A 19,549-nucleotide genomic window follows, 5' to 3' on the forward strand; every position below is an offset into this window, starting at 1 on the left:
AACCACTAAACTGCCGACCTTTCGATTGAAAAACTCGGCGCTTTAGCCACTGAGCCACCGCATCCCTTAATAAGTATTTAAGAAAGGCTAATAAATATCCTGATGAGTCATCAATGGCGTTCACATGACCCCCCCCCAAAAAAAAATCACTGAAATAATTGTAAAATATATGCTTTACAGTTGCTAAGTGCCTGAGTCTAAGTGCAGGAAATGTGACAGCTTTAGCGCAAGGACCATTCGTAAGTTACTTTTCTCAGCATCGTGCTAACTTCAAAGTCACTAACTGAATGGTTGCAAGTCAAGGACTACCTGTTCGGCGGTGTACTCTCAAGTCCCCCAACCAGAATAAAATTTCATTGGTCTCATTTCTTGAGCTTCAAATAAAGGCTTATTCCTAATGTGTCCCGATTGTTTGGAACTGAATTGCAATTTTTAGTAAGTCACCGAGAGTGAGTGGGGAGCCATATAAATTTTCTAAATAAATAAACTGAGGTGCTTTCCTTCTGGAATTGTGGGCTCTCTGTCCCTGGATGTTTTTCAAGCAAAAGATGGTTTAAGTCCTTCCTGCCTTGGGCAGTGGATTGGTTTAGAACAGGGGTGTCAAACTCAAGGCCCACAGGCCGTATCCAGTGGTTGGGCTGCTGCCGGTTTGCACCGGTTCGGGCGAACTGGTAGTTCCAACGATCAGCTGGCCCCGCCCCCACATCCCCGCCCTACCTTGTCCTATATTTCCTTCTTTCTGGCTCAGCTGATTACATGGCACAGCTGATTTCCACAACTCCGCTGTTTTACTTACCGGGGCTGCCTTAGAAGGTCCGAATAGGTTGTAAAAAAAATGCTTTTAAAAGTTTTTAAAAAGGCTCTGACGATCAGGTGGCTCAGCTGGGATCGTCAGAGCCCTTTTTTCACCTTTTAAAAGCATTTTTTTACAACCTATTCAGCCAAACAGGTTGTAAAAAAAAATTATTTTAAAAGTTAAAAAAAGGCTCTGACGATCGCGCGGATCATCTTTTTTCACCTTTTAAAAGCATTTTTAAAAGAAGTGGCAAGCGGGAAAGCAGGTGACCGGGCATTGGGTGGGCATGGGCAGTTCGGGGCAGGAATTTTTGATACCGGTTCTCCGAACCACCTGCCACTATCGCTACCGGATTATCCGGTCCGAACCGGGAACATTTCACCCCTGCTCCAAGGTCCCTTCCATCTCTGTTACTGTTACTGCCTTGGTGTGAGATGAACATGAACAAAAACAACTTGAGACAGCCTGACCCTTCTCCTCCTGCAAGACTGAAACCACACCATGGCTGGCTGGAGATGATTAAAAAATTGTGTGTTCCTCCTTTGACTCACAAGAGGAAAACCAAACCGCCACCAAGAAGCGATAACCTTTTCAGAGGGCTAATTTTGGCCTCTGGTTCAAAAATGCTTCCCTCCTTCTCGGGTGGAATTCATGATGGCAAAAGGCTTTGCCAAGCATCCAAACGAGGTGCAAATATGAAGTTTTGTCTCCTGAATGTATTGGTGGAAATAATTCTTCTGAGGAAAGAGCAAGGTAACAAAGCCACCGAGGGATCATCTTGGATCTGGGAGGGCAAGAAATAGGGTGAGGGGAAAGACTTGTCTTATTTTTAGCGATCCCCTCCCTCTTTCGTTTGCGGGTCTAAATGGGAAGACAAATTTGGTGTGGGTGCACGTTTAGGATTTCCTTACGTGAAAGATTAGCCTGTTTGCTCAAGGGTTACTAACTTGCGCAGGAGAGTCGGATGCTGAAAAAAAAGATCAAAAATTATACCTCTAAAGGTGCCTCAGAATCCTCTCCACAATTCAAATCAATTAAAGGGTTTCAATGTAAGAATTGAATAAGGTAAAACACATCGTTCATAGCAGAAAAAATGGGATGGGGATTTTGAGAAACATGCATTATAAACGGAGAAATAAGATAATTAATTGAAGCAGTGCTAAGAAATTAGGATTTGAAGGGTGGATGATGATATTGTTTATATATTAAGGTAAGGAAAAGATTAAGGTAAGATTTAAAAAGTAGAAATATTAGGGCAGAAGTTGAAATATGTAAGTTGTATGTGGAAAAAACAAAAAAAGAAGATTGGAATATATAAAAATCAATACATAACTGTTATAAGTTGTAGAAGATGTGACCCAGTCAATACACTGTTCATAAAATGTGTATGTAAAAGAAAAATTTAATAAAACTTGTTTGTTTGTTTTAAAAAAGAATCCTTTCCACAAGACAAATTACAATGTCCATTATCCTGAGTTAACTGGGGATGATGGGAAGTGTGTGGCCCACTACATCTGGGCACCACGAGGTTGATCAAAAACCACTTAAAAGCAGCATCAAAATGGTTTCTTGCAAATGAGATTTTTAAAGGTAGGTCGGGATGTAGCCTTTGGCTGAAGAGGTGGTTAACGTCTACTTGTCTTCTCCATCAGCCATCTTGGTGAAAAAGCTCACTCGTGAACCTGGGGAGGAGGCCTCCTTTCCCTGTGAAGAGGTGGGCTATCAAACGCATCTTTTTTGGCTCCCTCTGAATCCCAAATGTGCCAACACCAGCACAGACAGAGTGGAAATAAACTGGAATCCCGCCAGGAATGAAGTGATTCCTCTTCGGTTCGACCAGCGCCTGGTTTACCAGCCTCCACAATTACTAATTCTTAAGAACCTCGTCATGAGTGATTCAGGGATTTACATCTGTCGCTTATCCAATGGTTCAGAAACTCACACCAACCTGGAGGTCACCACAGGTATGTCTGCATGAGTGCATCCAAAATATTACTTTTCCCTAAGAGTCAATATACTTCAACATGAGCGAACCGTGTGCTGCAACTGCCCCAAAAAGCCAACACATTTCTAGGTTGCATAAACAGAGGGACAGAATCAAGATCACATGAAGTGTTAATACCACTTTATAATGCCTTGGTAAAGCCACACTTGGAATACTGCATCGAGTTTTGGTCACCACGATGTAAAAAAGATGTTGGGAAGAAAGAGTGCAGAGAAGACCAATGAAGATGAGTAGGGGACTGGAGGCTAGAACATATAAAGAACGGTTGCTGGAACTGGCTATGTCTAGTCAGGGGGTCAACAACCTGTGGTTCTGGAGCTGCAAGTGGCTCTTTCATCCCTCTACTGTGGCTCCCAGTTGCTGGTCGGCGCCACAATTTTGAGAGGAGCTTCCAGTTAGGGAGGGAGGAAATATGGCATGCCACGAAGAGACTCTATGGCAAGGGAAGGGTTTTCCGGTTGGCTCCACAATTGATAGGGCTTTTGGTTAGGACAGGTAGAGGAAAAAGGAAACTGCGCTAGGAGGAGACTCTATGGTGGAGGAACCGAACTTCCGGTCGGCTCCAGAATTGAACGGGGGGGCTTCTGGTTAGGACCTTTGTGGCTCTTTGAGGGTTTAAGGTTACCGACCCATGGTCTAGTCTGATGAAAAGAAGGACTAGGGGGGACATGAAAGCAGTGTCCCGATATCTCAGGGGCTGCCACATAGAAGAGGAAGTCAAACTATTCTCCAGAGCACCTGAGGGTAGAACAAGAAGCAATGGGTGGAAACTAATCAAGGAGAAAAGCAACTTAGAACTCAGGAGAGATTTCCTGACAGTTAGAATCAGGGGAACAACTTGCCTCCAGAAATTGTAAATGCTCCAACACTGGAAGTTTTTAAGAAGAGATTAGATAACCATTTGTCTGAAGTGGTGTAGGGTATTCTGCCTAAGCAGGGGATTGGACTAGAAGACTTCCAAGGTCCCTTCCAACTCTGTTACTCTGTTCTGTAACAGAGTAACTGTTCTGTTCTATTCTATTCTGTTCTGTTCTGTTCTTCTTTTCTGTTCTACTGTAAAATATTTCAGGCATGAGCTATTAACCATTCCCAGTATAGGTAATTCTTAACTTATGACCCAAATTTTGAGTCCAAATTTTCTGTTGTTAAATGATTTGTTAAGTGAGTTTTGCTGCACTTTACAGCTTTGCTTGCCGCAGTTAAATATTGCAGATGTTCAGTTAGTAACACCATTGTTAAGTGAATCCGGATTTCCCATTGACTTTGCTTGACAGAAGGTGGCAAAAGGTGATCCCACCTAACCTCAGAACACTGCAACAGTCATAAATATGAACCAATTGACAGCTGGTCGTAAATGTGAAAAACTCACCTGTCATATTTTTCAGTGCTGTTGTAACTTTGAACGGTCATTAAGCAAACGGTTGTAAGTTGAGGACTACCTGTAGCAAGAAGATGAGGTTGAAACTGAATTAAATTGATTGAATTGTATTGAGTGGAATGATTTAAATTGGATTTTTGATTGTACAGGTAGTCCTTGACTTAGGACCACAATTAGAATAGAATATAGAAGCTGGAAGGGACCTTAGAGGTCTTCCAGTCCAGCTCCTGCTCAAGCAGAAGAACCTATACTATTTCAGATAAGTGACTGTCCGGTCTCTTTTTAAAAACCTCCAGTGATGGAGCGCCCTTGACTTTTGGAGGCAAGCTGTTCCATGAGTTAATTGTCCTCACTGTTAGGAAGTTTCTCCTTAATTCTAGGTTGCTTCTCTCTTTGATTCGTTTCCAACCATTGTTTTTTGTCCTGCCCTCTGATGCTTTGGAGAATAATTTGAAAAAACAACAACAACCCTCTTGCTTTATGTTGGTAAGCGAAACATTTCTTAAGTGAGTTTTGTCTCATTTTTCCATCTTCGTTGCCTCAATTGTTAAATGAATCACTGCAGCTGTTAAGTTAGTAGCACAGCTGTTAAATGCCTCTGGCTTCCCCATTGACTTTGCTTGTAATAAGGTTGCAAAAGTTGATCACATGACCCCGGAACACTGGAACCATCATAAATATGAGGCAGTTGCCCAGTATCTGAATTTTGATCATTTTTTTTTGTTTTTTGTTTACTTTTTATACCCCGCCCTTCTCCGAAGACTCAGGGCGGCTTACAGTGTATAAGGCAATAGTCTCATTCTATTTGTATATTTTTACAAAGTCAACTTATTGCCCCCCCAACAATCTGGATCCTCATTTTACCTACCTTATAAAGGATGGAAGGCTGAGTCAACCTTGGGCCGGGCTCGAACCTGCAGTAATTGCAGGCTACTGTGTTCTTAATAACAGGCTTTTACCAGCGTGAGCTAAACCGGCCCCATGACCATGGGGTGGCTACAACGTTCGTAAGTGTGAAAAATGGTCACTTTTTTTCAGTGTTGTTATACCTTTGAATGGTCACGAAACAAACTGTTGTAAGTCAAGGACTATCTCAGGAGTGAAATCCGGCAGGTTCAGACAGGTTCTGGAGAACCGGTAGCAGAAATTTTGAGTAGTTTGGAGAGCCGGCAAATACCACATCTGGCTGGCCCCAGAGTGGGGTGGGAATGGAAATTTTGCAATATCCTTCCTCCAGGAGTGGGGAGGGAATGGGGATTTTGTAGTATCCTTCCCCTCCCACGCCCACAAAGCCACACCCACCAAGCCACACTGTTAGATTCGATGATGGAAAAGCCAGACGCAGCTCTTCCAATAACAACTCTTTATTAATAGACCAGTACAACCCAACAACCTGCTTGTCTGGCAGTGTCCTCTTTTATAGAAGGCTGTCAGACGGCTTAACCAATGAGCTTCAAGTATTTTCCCGCCCTTTTGGAGGACCTGAGTGAAGCCTATAGCTCACTCCTTATATGGTACATAACACCACACCACGCCCACCAAGCCACGTCCACAGAACCGGTAGTAAAAGAATTTGAATTCCACCACTGGATTATCTGTACTTGGTTTTTTTTTGATGGTGCTTCATGCCAAAACATATCTTGTCTAAGGAGAAAAAAATAAAATTAAGTCTTACCTGGGTGGCTAATTTTTTGACACTAACTAGCGCACTGGGGAAGGGACGTGGTGGCTTAGTGGGTAAGACACTGAGCTTGTCGATCGAAAGGTCAGCAGTTCAACGGTTCGAATCCCTAGCACCGTGTAATGGGGTGAGCTCCTGTTACTTGTCCCAGCTTCTGCCAACCTAGCAGTTCGAAAGCACATAAAAAATGCAAGTAGAAAAATAGGGACCACCTTTGGTGGGGAGGCAACAGCATTCCGTGTGCCTTTGGCACTGAGTCATGCCAGCCACATGACCACGGAGACGTCTTGGGACAGCGCTGGCTCTTCAGCTTTGAAACGGAGATGAGCACCGGCCCCTAGAGTCGGGAACAACTAGCACATATGTGCGAGGGGAACCTTTACCTTTACCTTTGCACACTGGGGAAGCACTTTGGGGAAGCACTGGGAAATTGAAGCACAGATGTGTTTTAATTTCTATGTAAAAGCTCTGTGTGTACACCACCATGAAGCCTGTTGAAAGCTATCCGAGGTTTAGGCTATCTAGAATCACATCAAATCATAGCTTTTGACAAGGCTGATCTTCCAAGCAAGCTTTCTGTTTAGGACAGGAATTATAACTTCATCCCAGATAAACGGCTATCCTATCTTTATTTGAAAATCTCCAATAACTGGGCACTTACATCTAACAGTACTTAAAAAAGAATTCTCAAGGCATCTTTGGTGCCTCTTTATCTGTTAACATATCAGAAAGCAGAGAGAAAATTTATCCCTTCTCTCCCCCATTTGTGATCCAGACTAATAAAAAAATATTCTTATGTGTTGCTAAGAGGTTTATATTAAAAAAAAGTTTCCATGGAGCCTATAGGAATTTTTTTTAAAAATGTACAGATGGTTAAGGTATTTTTATATGGGTCATGACTGCAGGGGAGGCTTTCCAGCATAGTCTAGTAAAATTAAGATGGCCTGCTTATATATATATAGACCTGTAATTAATAAAAGAAGAGCTAAAGATATAACTACGAATTAATATCATGGGCAGTGTTGTTTTTCCAGAATTTGTCTCCAAATTCTGCGACACCCTTTCTTTGGAGGAATGGAGAATCGCTACAGCTTTTCAAGATGGAAAATCTAATATCTAACTTTGGTGGATGGGGAGGGGGTAAAGGATATTTGATTCCTGCAAATGTTTATTTTTTATTTATTTATTTATTTATTTTGTCAAGTACATATTAGATAATATATATAAGCATGAATTGAATACATTAAATGAATACAATTAAAGGGAACATTAGGACAGACCCCTTAGGAATGGGGTGAGGTCAACAGTAGACAGTCTTAGGTTAAAGTTTTGGGGGTTTTAGGATGAGTTCACAGTCCGGTAGTGCATTCCAGGCATTAAAAAACTGTTGCTGAAGTCATATTTTCTGCAATTGAGTTTGGAACGGTTCACTTTAAATTTGTATCTATTGTGTGCTCGTGTATTGTTGTGGTTGAAGCTGAAGTAGTCATTGACAGGTAGGATGTGAAAGGAAATAGGCCACATAGTTTAACTGACCGATGCACGTTGCAAGCTATCAGTCTTGTTGTGAGAGAGAGCAATTCCACACTTGCCTACTGAAGGTCTCAGAAAGGTTTTCCTTCATAAAATCCACTGGCAGCAACTGTTCAGACCTTCATTACTTCATGAATGCTGTAACCCACTCTACATGGTGGTTTGCCTTTGGATTGGTCCAAAATGCAGTGGGATAACCGAAGAAGCAGATTATCAAATTTGTACTTTTGATTGATTGATTATATGTCCCCAAGTCATTTTTTTTTATTTCTAGGACCACATAGACTTTTTTCCATAATGATTGAGGCTTGATCTCCAAAGCCATAGGGGGAATAGAAATAGTATGATGACCTCCCCAGCCAAAGAGAGTTTGGAAGTTGGGATCAATTTTTTTAGAGAGAAGTCTTTTATTTTTGGTAAAATAGATTAAAAGGAACCAGAATCTTAATTGTCTTAAGCAAAGTCTTAAACATACCGAATAACTAATTTTAAGGGAAGGGGAAGGGAAGGGACCACCAAATTTGGTCACAGGCTTAGGAGTTTCCCTCTTGTCTGATTTAGACTTCATAGAAGTCGTCTTCTTATGTCCTGTTGGAAGAAATATCCATCTGGGTTCAGATCCAAGTGGGGACAAAGACACTGGAAACATGGAGGCTGCTTGGAAAGATGGTTTAATGGTGGGTTAGGATCACATGGCTTGAGTTCCTGAACAGAAAAGGGCTGAGATCCTGTGTGCTCCCTGGCTTTATGCTTTTTCTGAGCTTTGAACTTTCTGGGGCACAGGAAGAGTATCCTGATTGGTTGTCAAACTCCCAGGTGGTCTAGGGGTCTTAGTTAACATTGTAGGTTGTCCCTCAAGCTTGCCTGAGCCTTGCCATGTGGTGAGTTTCTGTTCTATTGTGTTGCAAATGATGGTCCATTGACAAAGGTGGGGGGATTGAGTGAGCTTGGTTGAGGCTTTAATGGCCCATTGACAAAGGTGGGGGGTAGCAGGAAGTTGCAGGGAGCTGCTTTGTCTTTAAAACATGTTTCTCCATTTCTCATCCAGGGAAATATATTCTGCCTTTTTAAATATTTTCTAAAATATTTCATTCTTCTAGGAGGGGGGTGGGTGCTAAATTCCTACAGTCCCATCCCAACTGTTACTACAATTTCCCTTTTTTTCATTTGGGGAAAATTGATTCTGTGTCCATCAACCAAATTCTGTCTGGAGATTCGTGTATTTGTAGCTCTCTCACAGTTTCTTTTCCCCAGATGGCTCAGCAGCAGCAGAAGGAAAAGGCTTCAGCAAGTGGGGAAAATGTTAAAAGTAATAGATTCCACAAATAATTACAGAAATGTTTCTCTAACCGTTAATTTCGTGAAGATGGGCATGAGTCCCCTTAGAGATGAGGTTTCTTTTCACTCCAGACCCAAATGAAACGATCCAAAAATGGTGCAGTAAATTATCTCCATTTTTCATGGAATGTTGCTTTTTCAGATCCTTTGATCAAAGATCTAATCGCTTTGAGAAGATGAAAATATCTGAGAATGTAAGGCTCACATGATGCTGTTCCTATTTTCAGTAATTTAATCAGCTTCTCATTTGCATACTTTCTACATGACTGTAACTTTGTTGCTGGCAATCCTTATGATTTATATTGATATATTGATCATCAATTGTGTTGTAAATGTTGTACCTTGATGAACGTATCTTTTCTTTTATGTACACTGAGAGCATATGCACCAAGACAAATTCCTTGTGTGTCCAATCACACTTGGCCAATAAAATTCTATTCTATTCTATTCTATTCTATTCTATTCTATTCTATTCTATTCTATTCTATTCTATTCTATTCTATTCTACATTCATAAAAGATGTTGATTATCACTCAGCCAGGCCTTCCAGGTTCTCTTCCCCATTTAATTCTATTTAATTTTTAAAAAATAAAATCAAGCCGATATGCTGCAAAGCCTTAGTCTTTAGGACTCTCTTCCTTTCTCCCTCAAACCCAACACATTCTTTGGAAATAAAATTGGCCAAGGGATTCTAGTCCTTTGCTTGGAATGATGCTCACATACTTCTCAAAAAATAAGTTGGGATGTGCAGAAAATTTTCTAGCATCTGAGAAATGTCTGGTAAATATCTCATATTTTTTAAGAAAATGTTTGTTTCTTTAGATTTTTTTAATCCCACCTTTATTATTTTTTTATTAATAACTCAAGGTGGCCAACATATCTAATTCTCCTTCCTTCCTCCTCCTATTTTCCACACAACAACAACCCTGTGAGGTGGGTTGGGTTGAGAGAGAGGGACTAGCCCAAAGTGACCCAGCTGACTTTTGCGTCTAAGGAGAGACTAGACCTCACAGCCTCCTGGTGATTGGCTGAAAATCAGCCAGCCAGCTTTCATGCCTAAGGCGGGCCTAGAACTCACAGTCTTTTAGTGATTGGCCCAAAGTCAGTCAGCTGGATTTCATGCTTAACATGGGACTAGAACTCACAATCTCATGGTTGCTAGTCTAGAGCCTTTACCACTTGACTAAACTGGACCAAATCTGCCCATGGTGGCAACAAAATACTATAGGAAGAAAAATCCAGTCCAGTTCCAAGCCGGGGGAAAAGCATTGGAAATAAAATGGAGGTCGATTGCAAGGAAAGAAGGTTTATTTGGTTTCCAGGAACTTCAGTGACAGCAACAATGTTTCTGGGGTGGCTGAGAAAATGGCTGAGTGAGTGGATGGATTTTTATAGGGGTTTTGTGATTGAGATGCTCCAGGGGGTTATGCAATGTAGTGAGCTTTGTGTCATTTACGATTTCAATGGTCGTGGGTTAATCCTATCTGTGTCCTAAAGGTCATGTCCTGTCCTTAGAATTTGGGTGGGGGGATGTAAATTCTTAATCCCATCAGCTCCCAGTTGGGAGCTGGCACTGAAAGCGTTTTGTTTCTGAATAGCTTGGCCCAGTCTTTCTGAATGGATACAAAATCTGCATTCCTAAAGGCCAGACTCTTCAATCTTCTTAGTTTGAAGCTCTTTTCCTATGGCAGGAAGACTGGAGCTGCTGTTTTCTGCCTTTGTTAAGATTTTTCTCCATTTCTCTTTTGGGAAAATATAATATTCTGCCTCTTTTAATATTCCCCTGAATGTTTCATTCTCTGGGAATGGGGGGAGCTTCCCACAATATCAAACATGCTCTCCGGCCCCATAAAGAGGATTTAGTTCTACGTTGGGATTATTGTGGGAGACAAAGGATTCCTGATTTCCTAGCATGCCTTAGGATTCCTTCAAATCCAGCGTCCTCCTCCTCCTCCTCCTCCTTCTTCTTCTCCTCCTCCTCCTCCTCCTTCTCCTTCTCCTTCTGCCATATCTGTCATCGGACGTGGGTGATCATGTTGGTGAGGCTATTTTTATCAACAGTTGCACAAAAAGGTGCGGCTGAGTTTTGTCCAAACCAGCCCCTTAGATTTTTTTAAATTTTTTAAATTTTTATTGAATTTTAAAAAAACAAAACAAAAACAGTGGACTTTGCTCCATGTCTCTGGTTTTTAACATCTGTGTCAAATCTAATTTGCATAAATTAAATTAAATAAATTAAATAAAATAAATTAAAATTAAATAAATTAAATCTAATTTGCATAAATCTAATGCATAAGAGCACAAATGTGCCTACCGTTCCTGTCCTATTGTTTCCTTTCATTATATCCAATTAATATAGTTATTACATACTCATACTTATATATATGCTTTTATATTATATAGTTACTTTCATGCTTATGCTTATATATACTGTTGTGACAAAATAAATAAATAAATAAATAAATAAATAAATGTCATAGGTTCTCAGTTTATATATAGGTTTACATCTCTTCTAATTCCATTCCAGTCCCTTAGATTTTGAAGCCATGATGTTCTTCTGCCTGGACCTCATTTGCCTTCAATCTTTCCCTGGATGATTAAGTGAAGGATGCTGGATTTTTCCGGCATGTCCAAAATATTCTAACTGTTGCTTTTTTTATGGTTTTAATGATTTCCCTTGGCTTTCCCAGGTGGCTCATCATCTCCTCATTTTTGATTTTGTCAACCCAGCTTATATGTAACGGCCCCCTGTCAATCCACATTTCAAATGCTTCTAGTCTCTTCAAGGGGCTTTCTGTCAGAGACCCACTCTGTACTCCGTAGAGCAGGATAGAAAAAATATAGCATCTGACAAGCCTGATTTTCAGTCTTAGGCTTATGTCGTGACTGCAGAAGACCTTTTTCATTTTGAAGAATGCTGTTCGAGCTTTCTCTATCCTTGTTTTTACTTCAGGGGGCATGTCCCAGCTTTCATGTAAATTAGAACCGAGGTACGTGATCCTTTTGACTTTTTCTAGTGGTATTCCTTCCAAAGTTATCTGTGGTAAATCAATGAGTTGTTTGCTGACTTTGGTTTTTGAGGTGTTACGCTTCAAGCTGTATTTTTCAGATATTTCTGTGACTCTGTTGGTGAAAAATTAAAGGTCTTCATGCTTACTGGCAAGCAGAATCCAACCTTAATCCTGTCATTTACCTTATTTCCTTCTTTTTCTACAGGCTGTCACAACAATATCTTGGTCTCCTCCCACTGGCTCAGCATCTCCTATTTGCAGCTCACATGCCAACATTGCAATAACCGGAATACGGACAGTTTCCGATGGCTGCTGAACTCCAAGCGACTAGGCAACCACCGTTGGGCTAAGAAAAGCAACATGGGCTCTTCGGTATTATTACATCCCATCAGGGATAAGATATGGGGACGCTGGGAGTGCCAGTCTATTTTCAATCCTGAGTGGAGTTCTGAAATTTGCTTGAGTTCACCCGCTGGAGAGACGGATGAAAGTAAGTTGGGGATAAACGCTTTGCTTTTAATGGTGGTTTATGTGCTTGGCAACTTTAAGCCTGGAGGACTTCATCTCAGGGGTGAAATGCTCCCGGTTCAGTCCGGTTCGCCCAAACCAGTAGTAAAAAATGTAAAAAAAAAGTTCCGATAATCAGGTGAGTGACGTGCAATCATCGAAACTTTTTTTTTACTTTTTAAGCATTTTTTTACTACTGATTCTCTGGAACTGGTAGTTAAAAATGCTTTAAAAAGTTAAAAAAAAAGTTTCAATGATCGCACGTCGCTCACCTGATCGTCGGAACTGTTTTTTTACTTTTTAGGCATTTTTTTACTACTGGTTCTCTGGAATTCTGACTGGCCCCGCCCCCATCTATTCTCTGCCTCCCGAGTCCCAGCTGATCAGGAGGGAATGGGGATTTTGCAGTAACCTTCTCCTGGATTGGGGAGGGAATGGAGATGTTACAGTATCCTTCCCCTGCCATGCACACCAAACCACACCCACCAAGACACACTCACAGAACGGTAGTAAAAAATTTTGAAACCCACCACTGCCTCCAGGTGACCTTAATGACTTGCTAAAAGAATGCAAATGTCCACCTGTCTGCAAGGAGTATAAATCCTTCCATTCTCCACCATCCAGTCAGAGCTGAAGAAGCTTCTTGGATGAGAAGTGAAAAACATCTTCAAAGAAAAACCAGAACGTCCAGTTGCCTCTTGAAAGAAAAAGCACCTTTGGGACAATCATGACCTGGACGACTGAGAATCTCCAGAGACAGTATATCATATATTTTTTCATTCCATTGTCACTCTCCCAACAGTTCCTGAATATATCGATTCTACCCAGCCCACCTGGTCAACATTGTCTGATTGGTCAAGTCCTGCTACCATTCAGATGACTGAAGTTACGCAGAGACACCATGCTGTGGATAGAATTGCTACCTGGATTTGGATGCTGCTGTTAGCTGGTCTGGCTCTGATCACAGCTGCCCTGGGTGTGACCTTGTATTTTTGGAGAAAAGATTTTTCAGGCAGGTGGGTCAAGGTGCTTCTGTGAAGAACGTTGATGGGAGGGAAGTGATGCTGTTTCAACCAGGTATTACTCCCCTCTCTATTTTGGCTACTGTACAAGTAATCCTCAACTTACAAGCATTCATTTAGCAACCGTTTGAAGTTACAATGGCACTGAAAAAAAAAGTGATTTACACTTCTCACTCCTCATTCTCACGGCCATCGCAGTACCACCTTGGTCCTGTCATCAAAATTAGTGGGCTTTGGAAATATATCTTGGTTTTTAGGAATGATTTCATGGGTTGCATTATGAGCTGTGGTGGCGCAGTGGTTAGAATGCAGTACTGCAGGCTACTTCTGCTGGCTGCCGGCTGCCTGCAATTTGTCAATTCAAATCTTACCAGGCTATGTTAAAAGCATAATTAAAAGAGTATCTGTTTTCCTCCCCAAGTCACATTGTCCAATTTTTTTTATTTTTTTTTAATTTACATTTATATCCCGCCCTTCTCCGAAGACTCAGGGCAGCTTACACAGTGTTAAGCAATAGTCTTCATCCATTTGTATATTATATACAAAGTCAACTTTTATTGCCCCCAACAATCTGGGTCCTCATTTTACCTACCTTATAAAGAATGGAAGGCTGAGTCAACCTTGGGCCTGGTGGGACTTGAACTTGCAGTAATTGCAAGCAGCTGTGTTAATAACAGACAGACTTAGTCCGTTGAGCCACCAGAGCCCAATTAAAACAGTTGGTGGGCTCCCCACTCACTCCTGTCCAACTGACACCTGTTGGGATGACCTTGTTATGTCTAATCCTAACCCTAACCCCTCCCCGAGTACATGGCAACTATGAAGCAACTATGAAGCAGCAAAAAATAAGACGCACTTCCCCCCACCCACACAAAAAGTGGGTGGACTTGTCTGTGCGTCTTATAGAACTAATGTTGCCAAAACCTCACCCACCCACCAGCCCCCACCTTTCAGTCTCTGCCTCCCAGCAATTTGCCTCCTTGCAACAAACAACAATCAGCCTGGTCAGCTTCAGCACAGCCTGATTTAGCAAAAGCAGCTGATTGGTGGTTGGATCGGCCTCCCGGAATACCACCTATCAGCTGTTCCAGGCTGCAAGGATCGCCACCGCCACCCATCGCTGCCACCATGTGCCCCTTTTTCGGCCTCCACACGCCCCATTTTTGGCCTCCATACATCCCATTTTTGGCCTCCATGTGCCCCATTTTTGGCTTCCATGCATCCTGTTTTCAGCCCATTCCAGGTGGTGGGGATTGCCACCGCCGCTGCTGCCTATCGCTGCTGAATAACGGCAGCAGCAGCAATAGGAGGCGGTGGTGATCCCCATCGCCTGGAACAGGCTGAAAATCGGGTGCGCAGAAGCCGAAAATGGGGTGCATGGTGGATGCGATAGGCAGCGATGGGTGGCGGCGATCCCTGCAGCCTGGAACAGCTGATCGGTGGTATTCCAGGAGGCAGATCCAACCGTCAATCAGCTGCTTGTGGTAAATCAGGCTGTGTGAAAGCTGATCAGGCTGTTTGCTGCAAGGAGGCAAATTGCTGGGAGTCAGAGGCAGAAGCAGAATTTTTTTTTTCTTGTTTACCCCCTCAAAAGCTAAGTGCATCTTATGGTCCAGATTGTCTTATAATGCGTATATAATTTATACTATATAATTTTTAAAAATATGTTTTTTTTAAAATTGGGCAAATGTCTCTTCCTCATAGATGCAACCTCATATATTTTGAAGAGACTTCTCCACAAAATATATGTGGTTGCATCTGTTATGCAATTTTAAGCACAGAATAGTTGAACATGACATTAGCCTAAGGTGACCAGACATCCCGCTTTTGGTGGGACAGTCCCGTTTTTTAATAATTTGTCCCGCGTCCCGCAGCATTTCAAAAAAGTCCCGATTTTTTTTAAAAAAATTTTTTTAAAAAAAGTCCCACCTCCATTCATTATTTACGGGACCGCCTACTGCTACCGAATACCTCTCACCGACCCGTGCGCTCTCATAGAGAGGGTCTCCTCAGGGTGCCGTCAGCGAGGCAAGCTGGCGGCGCCCAGGAAGGGCCTTCTGTGGGGGCTCCCACCCTCTGGAACGAACTACCCCCCGGACTTCGTCAGCTTTCGGACCTTCGGACCTTCCGCCGCGGGCTTAAAACATACCTATTTAATTGTGCAGGACTGGGCTAGATTTTAAATTTATGGGTTTTAATTGGGTTTTTGTTTTATATTTTAATAACAGGCTTATAGAATAAGTTTTTTAATTGTTTTTATATTGTATTTATGTGTTTATGTGTTTTTTAAGTGCCTGTAAACCGCCCTGAGTCCTTCGGGAGATAGGGCGGTATATAAATATGATTAATAAATAAATAAAATAAAAACTCCCATTCTGAAAATGGGAGGAGGCAACGCAAGAGGAGGAGAAGGAGGCGGAGGCGGGGGAGTGGGTGTTACAGACATCAAGCAGCGTCTCTCCTCCGCCCGCTCTAGCGAGATCGCCCGCTCTCATGAGAGCGGGCGGAGGAGAGACGCCACTTGACTTCGCCTGCCGGAGGCTGCCTGGAAGAGCCGAGAAGGTGCCTGGAAGAGCCAAGAAGCAGTGCAGCAGCGCTCCTCCTCCTTCAGCCAGGTGACGAGACCCAGCGCGCATGCGCAGCCCCCACAGTCGTCAATGGTTTCCCGCTTTGCCATCGCTGAAATCTGGTCACTTTACATTAGCCTACAACCTGATCCTAAGCCTAAAGTTTAAATCTATTACTCCCGGTAGTCCCTGCCAAGGTAGGAAATGTTGCCAAGTCTGCTTATTGAAAAAGGAGTTTAATAATTAGGAGGATGCTATTTCAGCTGGTCTTGCCATATTGATTATAATATAGCGCCACTTTAATTTCTTTTCAATTTCCAGGGCGACTGGTGAAAGAATGGAGCATCCAGGTAAGGAGTGAATGGAAAAGTCTTTCCCACTTATAGCAACATTTCTAGACTAGCCCTCTCCCTGCGTGATATTTTTGTTTTTAAATGGAACATTTTCAGTATTTGCAAAATGAACTGAAGCTTACCTGTTGCTCCTTCCTACAGTCCTAGAGTAGTTGAGTTAATACCGGTAGTCCTCGACTTACAGCAGTCCACTTAGTGACTGTCCGAAGTTACAACGGCACTGGAAAAATAAAGACTTGTGGGGTGTTTTTCACACTTACGACCGTTGCAGCGTTCCCATGGTCATGTGATTTACATTTGGATGCTTGACAACTGACTCGCATTTATGACGGTTGCAGGGTGATGTGATTCCCTTCTGTGACCTTCTGACAAGCAAAGTCAATGGGGAACCCAGATTCCACTTAACAACCGTGTTACTAACTTAACAACTGCAGTGATTCACTCAACAAATGTGGCAAGAAAACTTGTAAAATGGGGCAAAATTCACTTAACAAATTTCTCGCTGAGCAAACCATAACTTTTGGGTTCCATTGTTGGTCATAAGTCGAGGACTACCTGTAGAGACCTTGGAAGTTTTCTAGACCAAATCTGTACTGCCATCCTTTCCGTTATTTTATTCTTCTTTCATTATGTCCATTTCTCTCTTTTTCGTATCTTGCTCACTGGGACTCCACAACCTCAAGATTTTGCTTCCGCGAGAAATCCCATCAGAAAGGGAAAAATAAGCAAGCAGGAGAGTTTGGATGAGGTAACTACCAGCTGGATGTTTCTGGGAGCACAGTATGGTTAGAACAAACTTGGGCAGTTCATGGTGTTAAGGCCATATTTCCATAACTGATTTCATCACAAATAGTAACTTTTCAGTTCAGTTAGTCCTTGACTTACATCCAGGGGCTGCAGTCTGGTAAGTTTGTCTTTAAATCAATGGTAGACTGTTGCTGGTTTGGACCGGTTTGGGCGAACCGGTAGTTCCAACCACCGGCTGGGCCCACCTCGGTGCTATCCCATCCTATATATCTCACTCTCTGGCTCACTCACCCCACCCACGCAGCCCAGCTGATTTCCGCACCTCGCCTGCTTAACTCACCGCAGCTGCCTGAGAAGGTGTGCTGGAAACTGTGCGCATGAAATCGCCGTGTGTTTGAAGCTGCATGTGATTGCGGAAGGTGCACACACGAGCGAAGCGCGCCTGCACGCATGCGCTCACATTTTCGGTTCTGCACTAGGCGAACCGGTTGTTAAATTATGTGAAGCCCTCCTCTGCTTTAAGAGTACAGGTCTAACCTATAAAGGAGAATATTTGTAGCCTAGAGTTGAACGGTGGGGGCCCTTGGTGGTTTCTGAGCTTGGTTGCTTTCTCGTAGACATTTCAATACCCCACTAGGTAATATCATCAGTGCCAGTATTAGTATTCTAACCATTTATTTAATGCTGCTTTCCTTTCCAGAGATCTGCTTCCCTCTATTATGCTCAGCTGCAACATCTCCAAGGAAAATCTCCCCCCGTTCAGACTCCAGACAATGCCACAGTATATGCTGTGATTGTTTGATACCAGCTTTCATCCCTTCCTACGTGCACTTGAAGACTGCATCTTTTACCTGTTTCACCTGTTAAGCTTCACCTGGGTTCTGCTTCTAACAGCATGGTATGGAGCCCATCAGGCACAGGACCAAGCAAGTCTTCCCAGTTCCAAGTATCGAACAAGAGTTTTCCTTGTCTACATGTTTCCTTTCAGAAGGGTGGGACAAGATCTAGTTGAGCCGTGGTGGCGCAGTGGTTAGAGTACAGTACTGCAGGCTACTTCTGCTGCCTGCCAGCTGCCTGCAATTCAGCAATTCTGTCGTGTCCCGCTCCCCTTCCGATGACCGGGTCTGGGAAGTCCATATCAAGCGTGGCCATGAAGCCTCTGCAGCTTTGCCAAATTCCTTTCAGATTTCTCAGGGCAGGCAGGAATCCAAGTTGTGACTTCAGCAAACTAGATGAGTCTTTGCTTGACTCAAGGAATGCCAAAAGCAGGTCCTTTATATAGGCTGTGGGGTGTGGCTCCATGACTCAGCATTTATCCAGGCCTGCCCCTCCCTTCCTTCTGCTGACGTCGCCTCTCGGATCTCCGGAAGTGAGGATCCTCCCACTTTGAATTGTTTTCTGCTGTTTGAGAAAGGGAGGGGTCAGAAGGAGTAGGCCCGAGTAATTCCAATCCGTGGCTGACTTCCTCTGATGGCTGAGCCAAAGGAACACATGCCGTATGAGTGAGGTTTGTTTGTTCATTCCTGACATCCTGTCCGGGCATGGGGCCAGGGCCGGGGGCTGGAGGCATGACAGGCCATTCATCTTCATTATCAGACTCAGAGTCTGATAGTAGACCCGGGACGAGATGGGAGGGGCCGGCTGAGGATAGGAGGGAGGACGAGGCACAACAAGTTCTCACCAGGCTCAGCCTTCCATCTTTCCGAGGTGGGTAAAATGAGGAGTCAGATAGTTGGGGGCAAATATGCTGACTCTGTAAACCTCTTAGAGAGGGCTGTAAAAGCATGGTGAAGCGGTATATAAGTCTAAGTGCTATTGCTATTGCTACTTTCCTACAGCCACAGAGACTGAAATGTACCTGGGGCCCTTGTATTTTTATCACCTTGTAAATTTAATGTACATTTATGATTGCGGCAGAAAACCAGAAATCATTTCTAATGTAGTGGTATAAACATAATAAATATTCAGTACCAGCCATGGATTCCTGGCAATTGAGGTCTTTCTTTCCTTCCTGTATACATTGTTGATTTACAAAATACACCAGAAACACAAAGGAAAGTTTTTATCCTAACAGCAAAGTCAAGGTCTGATTTTTTTCAAATGGAACGTGCAATGCTCAATGTTATTCCCTAGAAGTTAAGTTGCCCAGAACAAAAGGACTCTTGAGAGAACTGGCACAGAGTGACTAGCTGCGTGACAGGCCCAGTAACATTTATTTAGACATAAAGCAAAAACTGTGCAAAACAAAAATATCATAAATGGGACCAAAAAAAAAAGAGTTTGTATTTTACATTCCTACAGGTGATCCTCCTTGCCGCCACTGTTGTCCGCTGTTGAGTGTCTGCTTTCTCTAATCCCAATGAGGTTTACTGGTATAATGTCATCTTGCTTGTACAGGTAGTCCTCGACTTACAACACTTCATTTAGTGGCCGTTCAAAGTTACAACAGCACTGTTCTGACCCAGCCTTAGTAAGTAATGATAAGCTGCTTACTCACGAGTACAAACAAACCCCTTTTCAAACAGGGTAGGAACAGTCTTTTAATTCACGTGGATAAACAAAAATCAAACGTGATTAGTCCTAATAGACCTGGCTAAGAAATCGAATTGCT

General features: G+C 42.7%; 1 protein-coding gene across 1 annotated transcript; it reads left to right on the forward strand.

Moving 5' to 3' along the window:
* The first annotated feature begins 1,439 nt into the window (after positions 1-1,439).
* LOC131192605 (uncharacterized) lies at positions 1,440-19,373 on the forward strand. The gene is made up of 7 exons (XM_058171874.1): positions 1,440-1,549; positions 2,449-2,760; positions 11,948-12,232; positions 13,052-13,265; positions 16,160-16,188; positions 16,875-16,939; positions 17,639-19,373. The coding sequence occupies exons 1-7, from the start codon at positions 1,492-1,494 to the stop codon at positions 17,738-17,740; spliced, it is 1,065 nt and encodes a 354-aa protein (XP_058027857.1). The 5' UTR covers positions 1,440-1,491; the 3' UTR covers positions 17,741-19,373.
* The last annotated feature ends 176 nt before the right edge of the window (positions 19,374-19,549 follow it).

The sequence above is a fragment of the Ahaetulla prasina genome, chromosome 2, assembly GCF_028640845.1.
Source record: "Ahaetulla prasina isolate Xishuangbanna chromosome 2, ASM2864084v1, whole genome shotgun sequence".
Classification (NCBI taxonomy): Eukaryota; Metazoa; Chordata; class Lepidosauria; order Squamata; family Colubridae; genus Ahaetulla; species Ahaetulla prasina.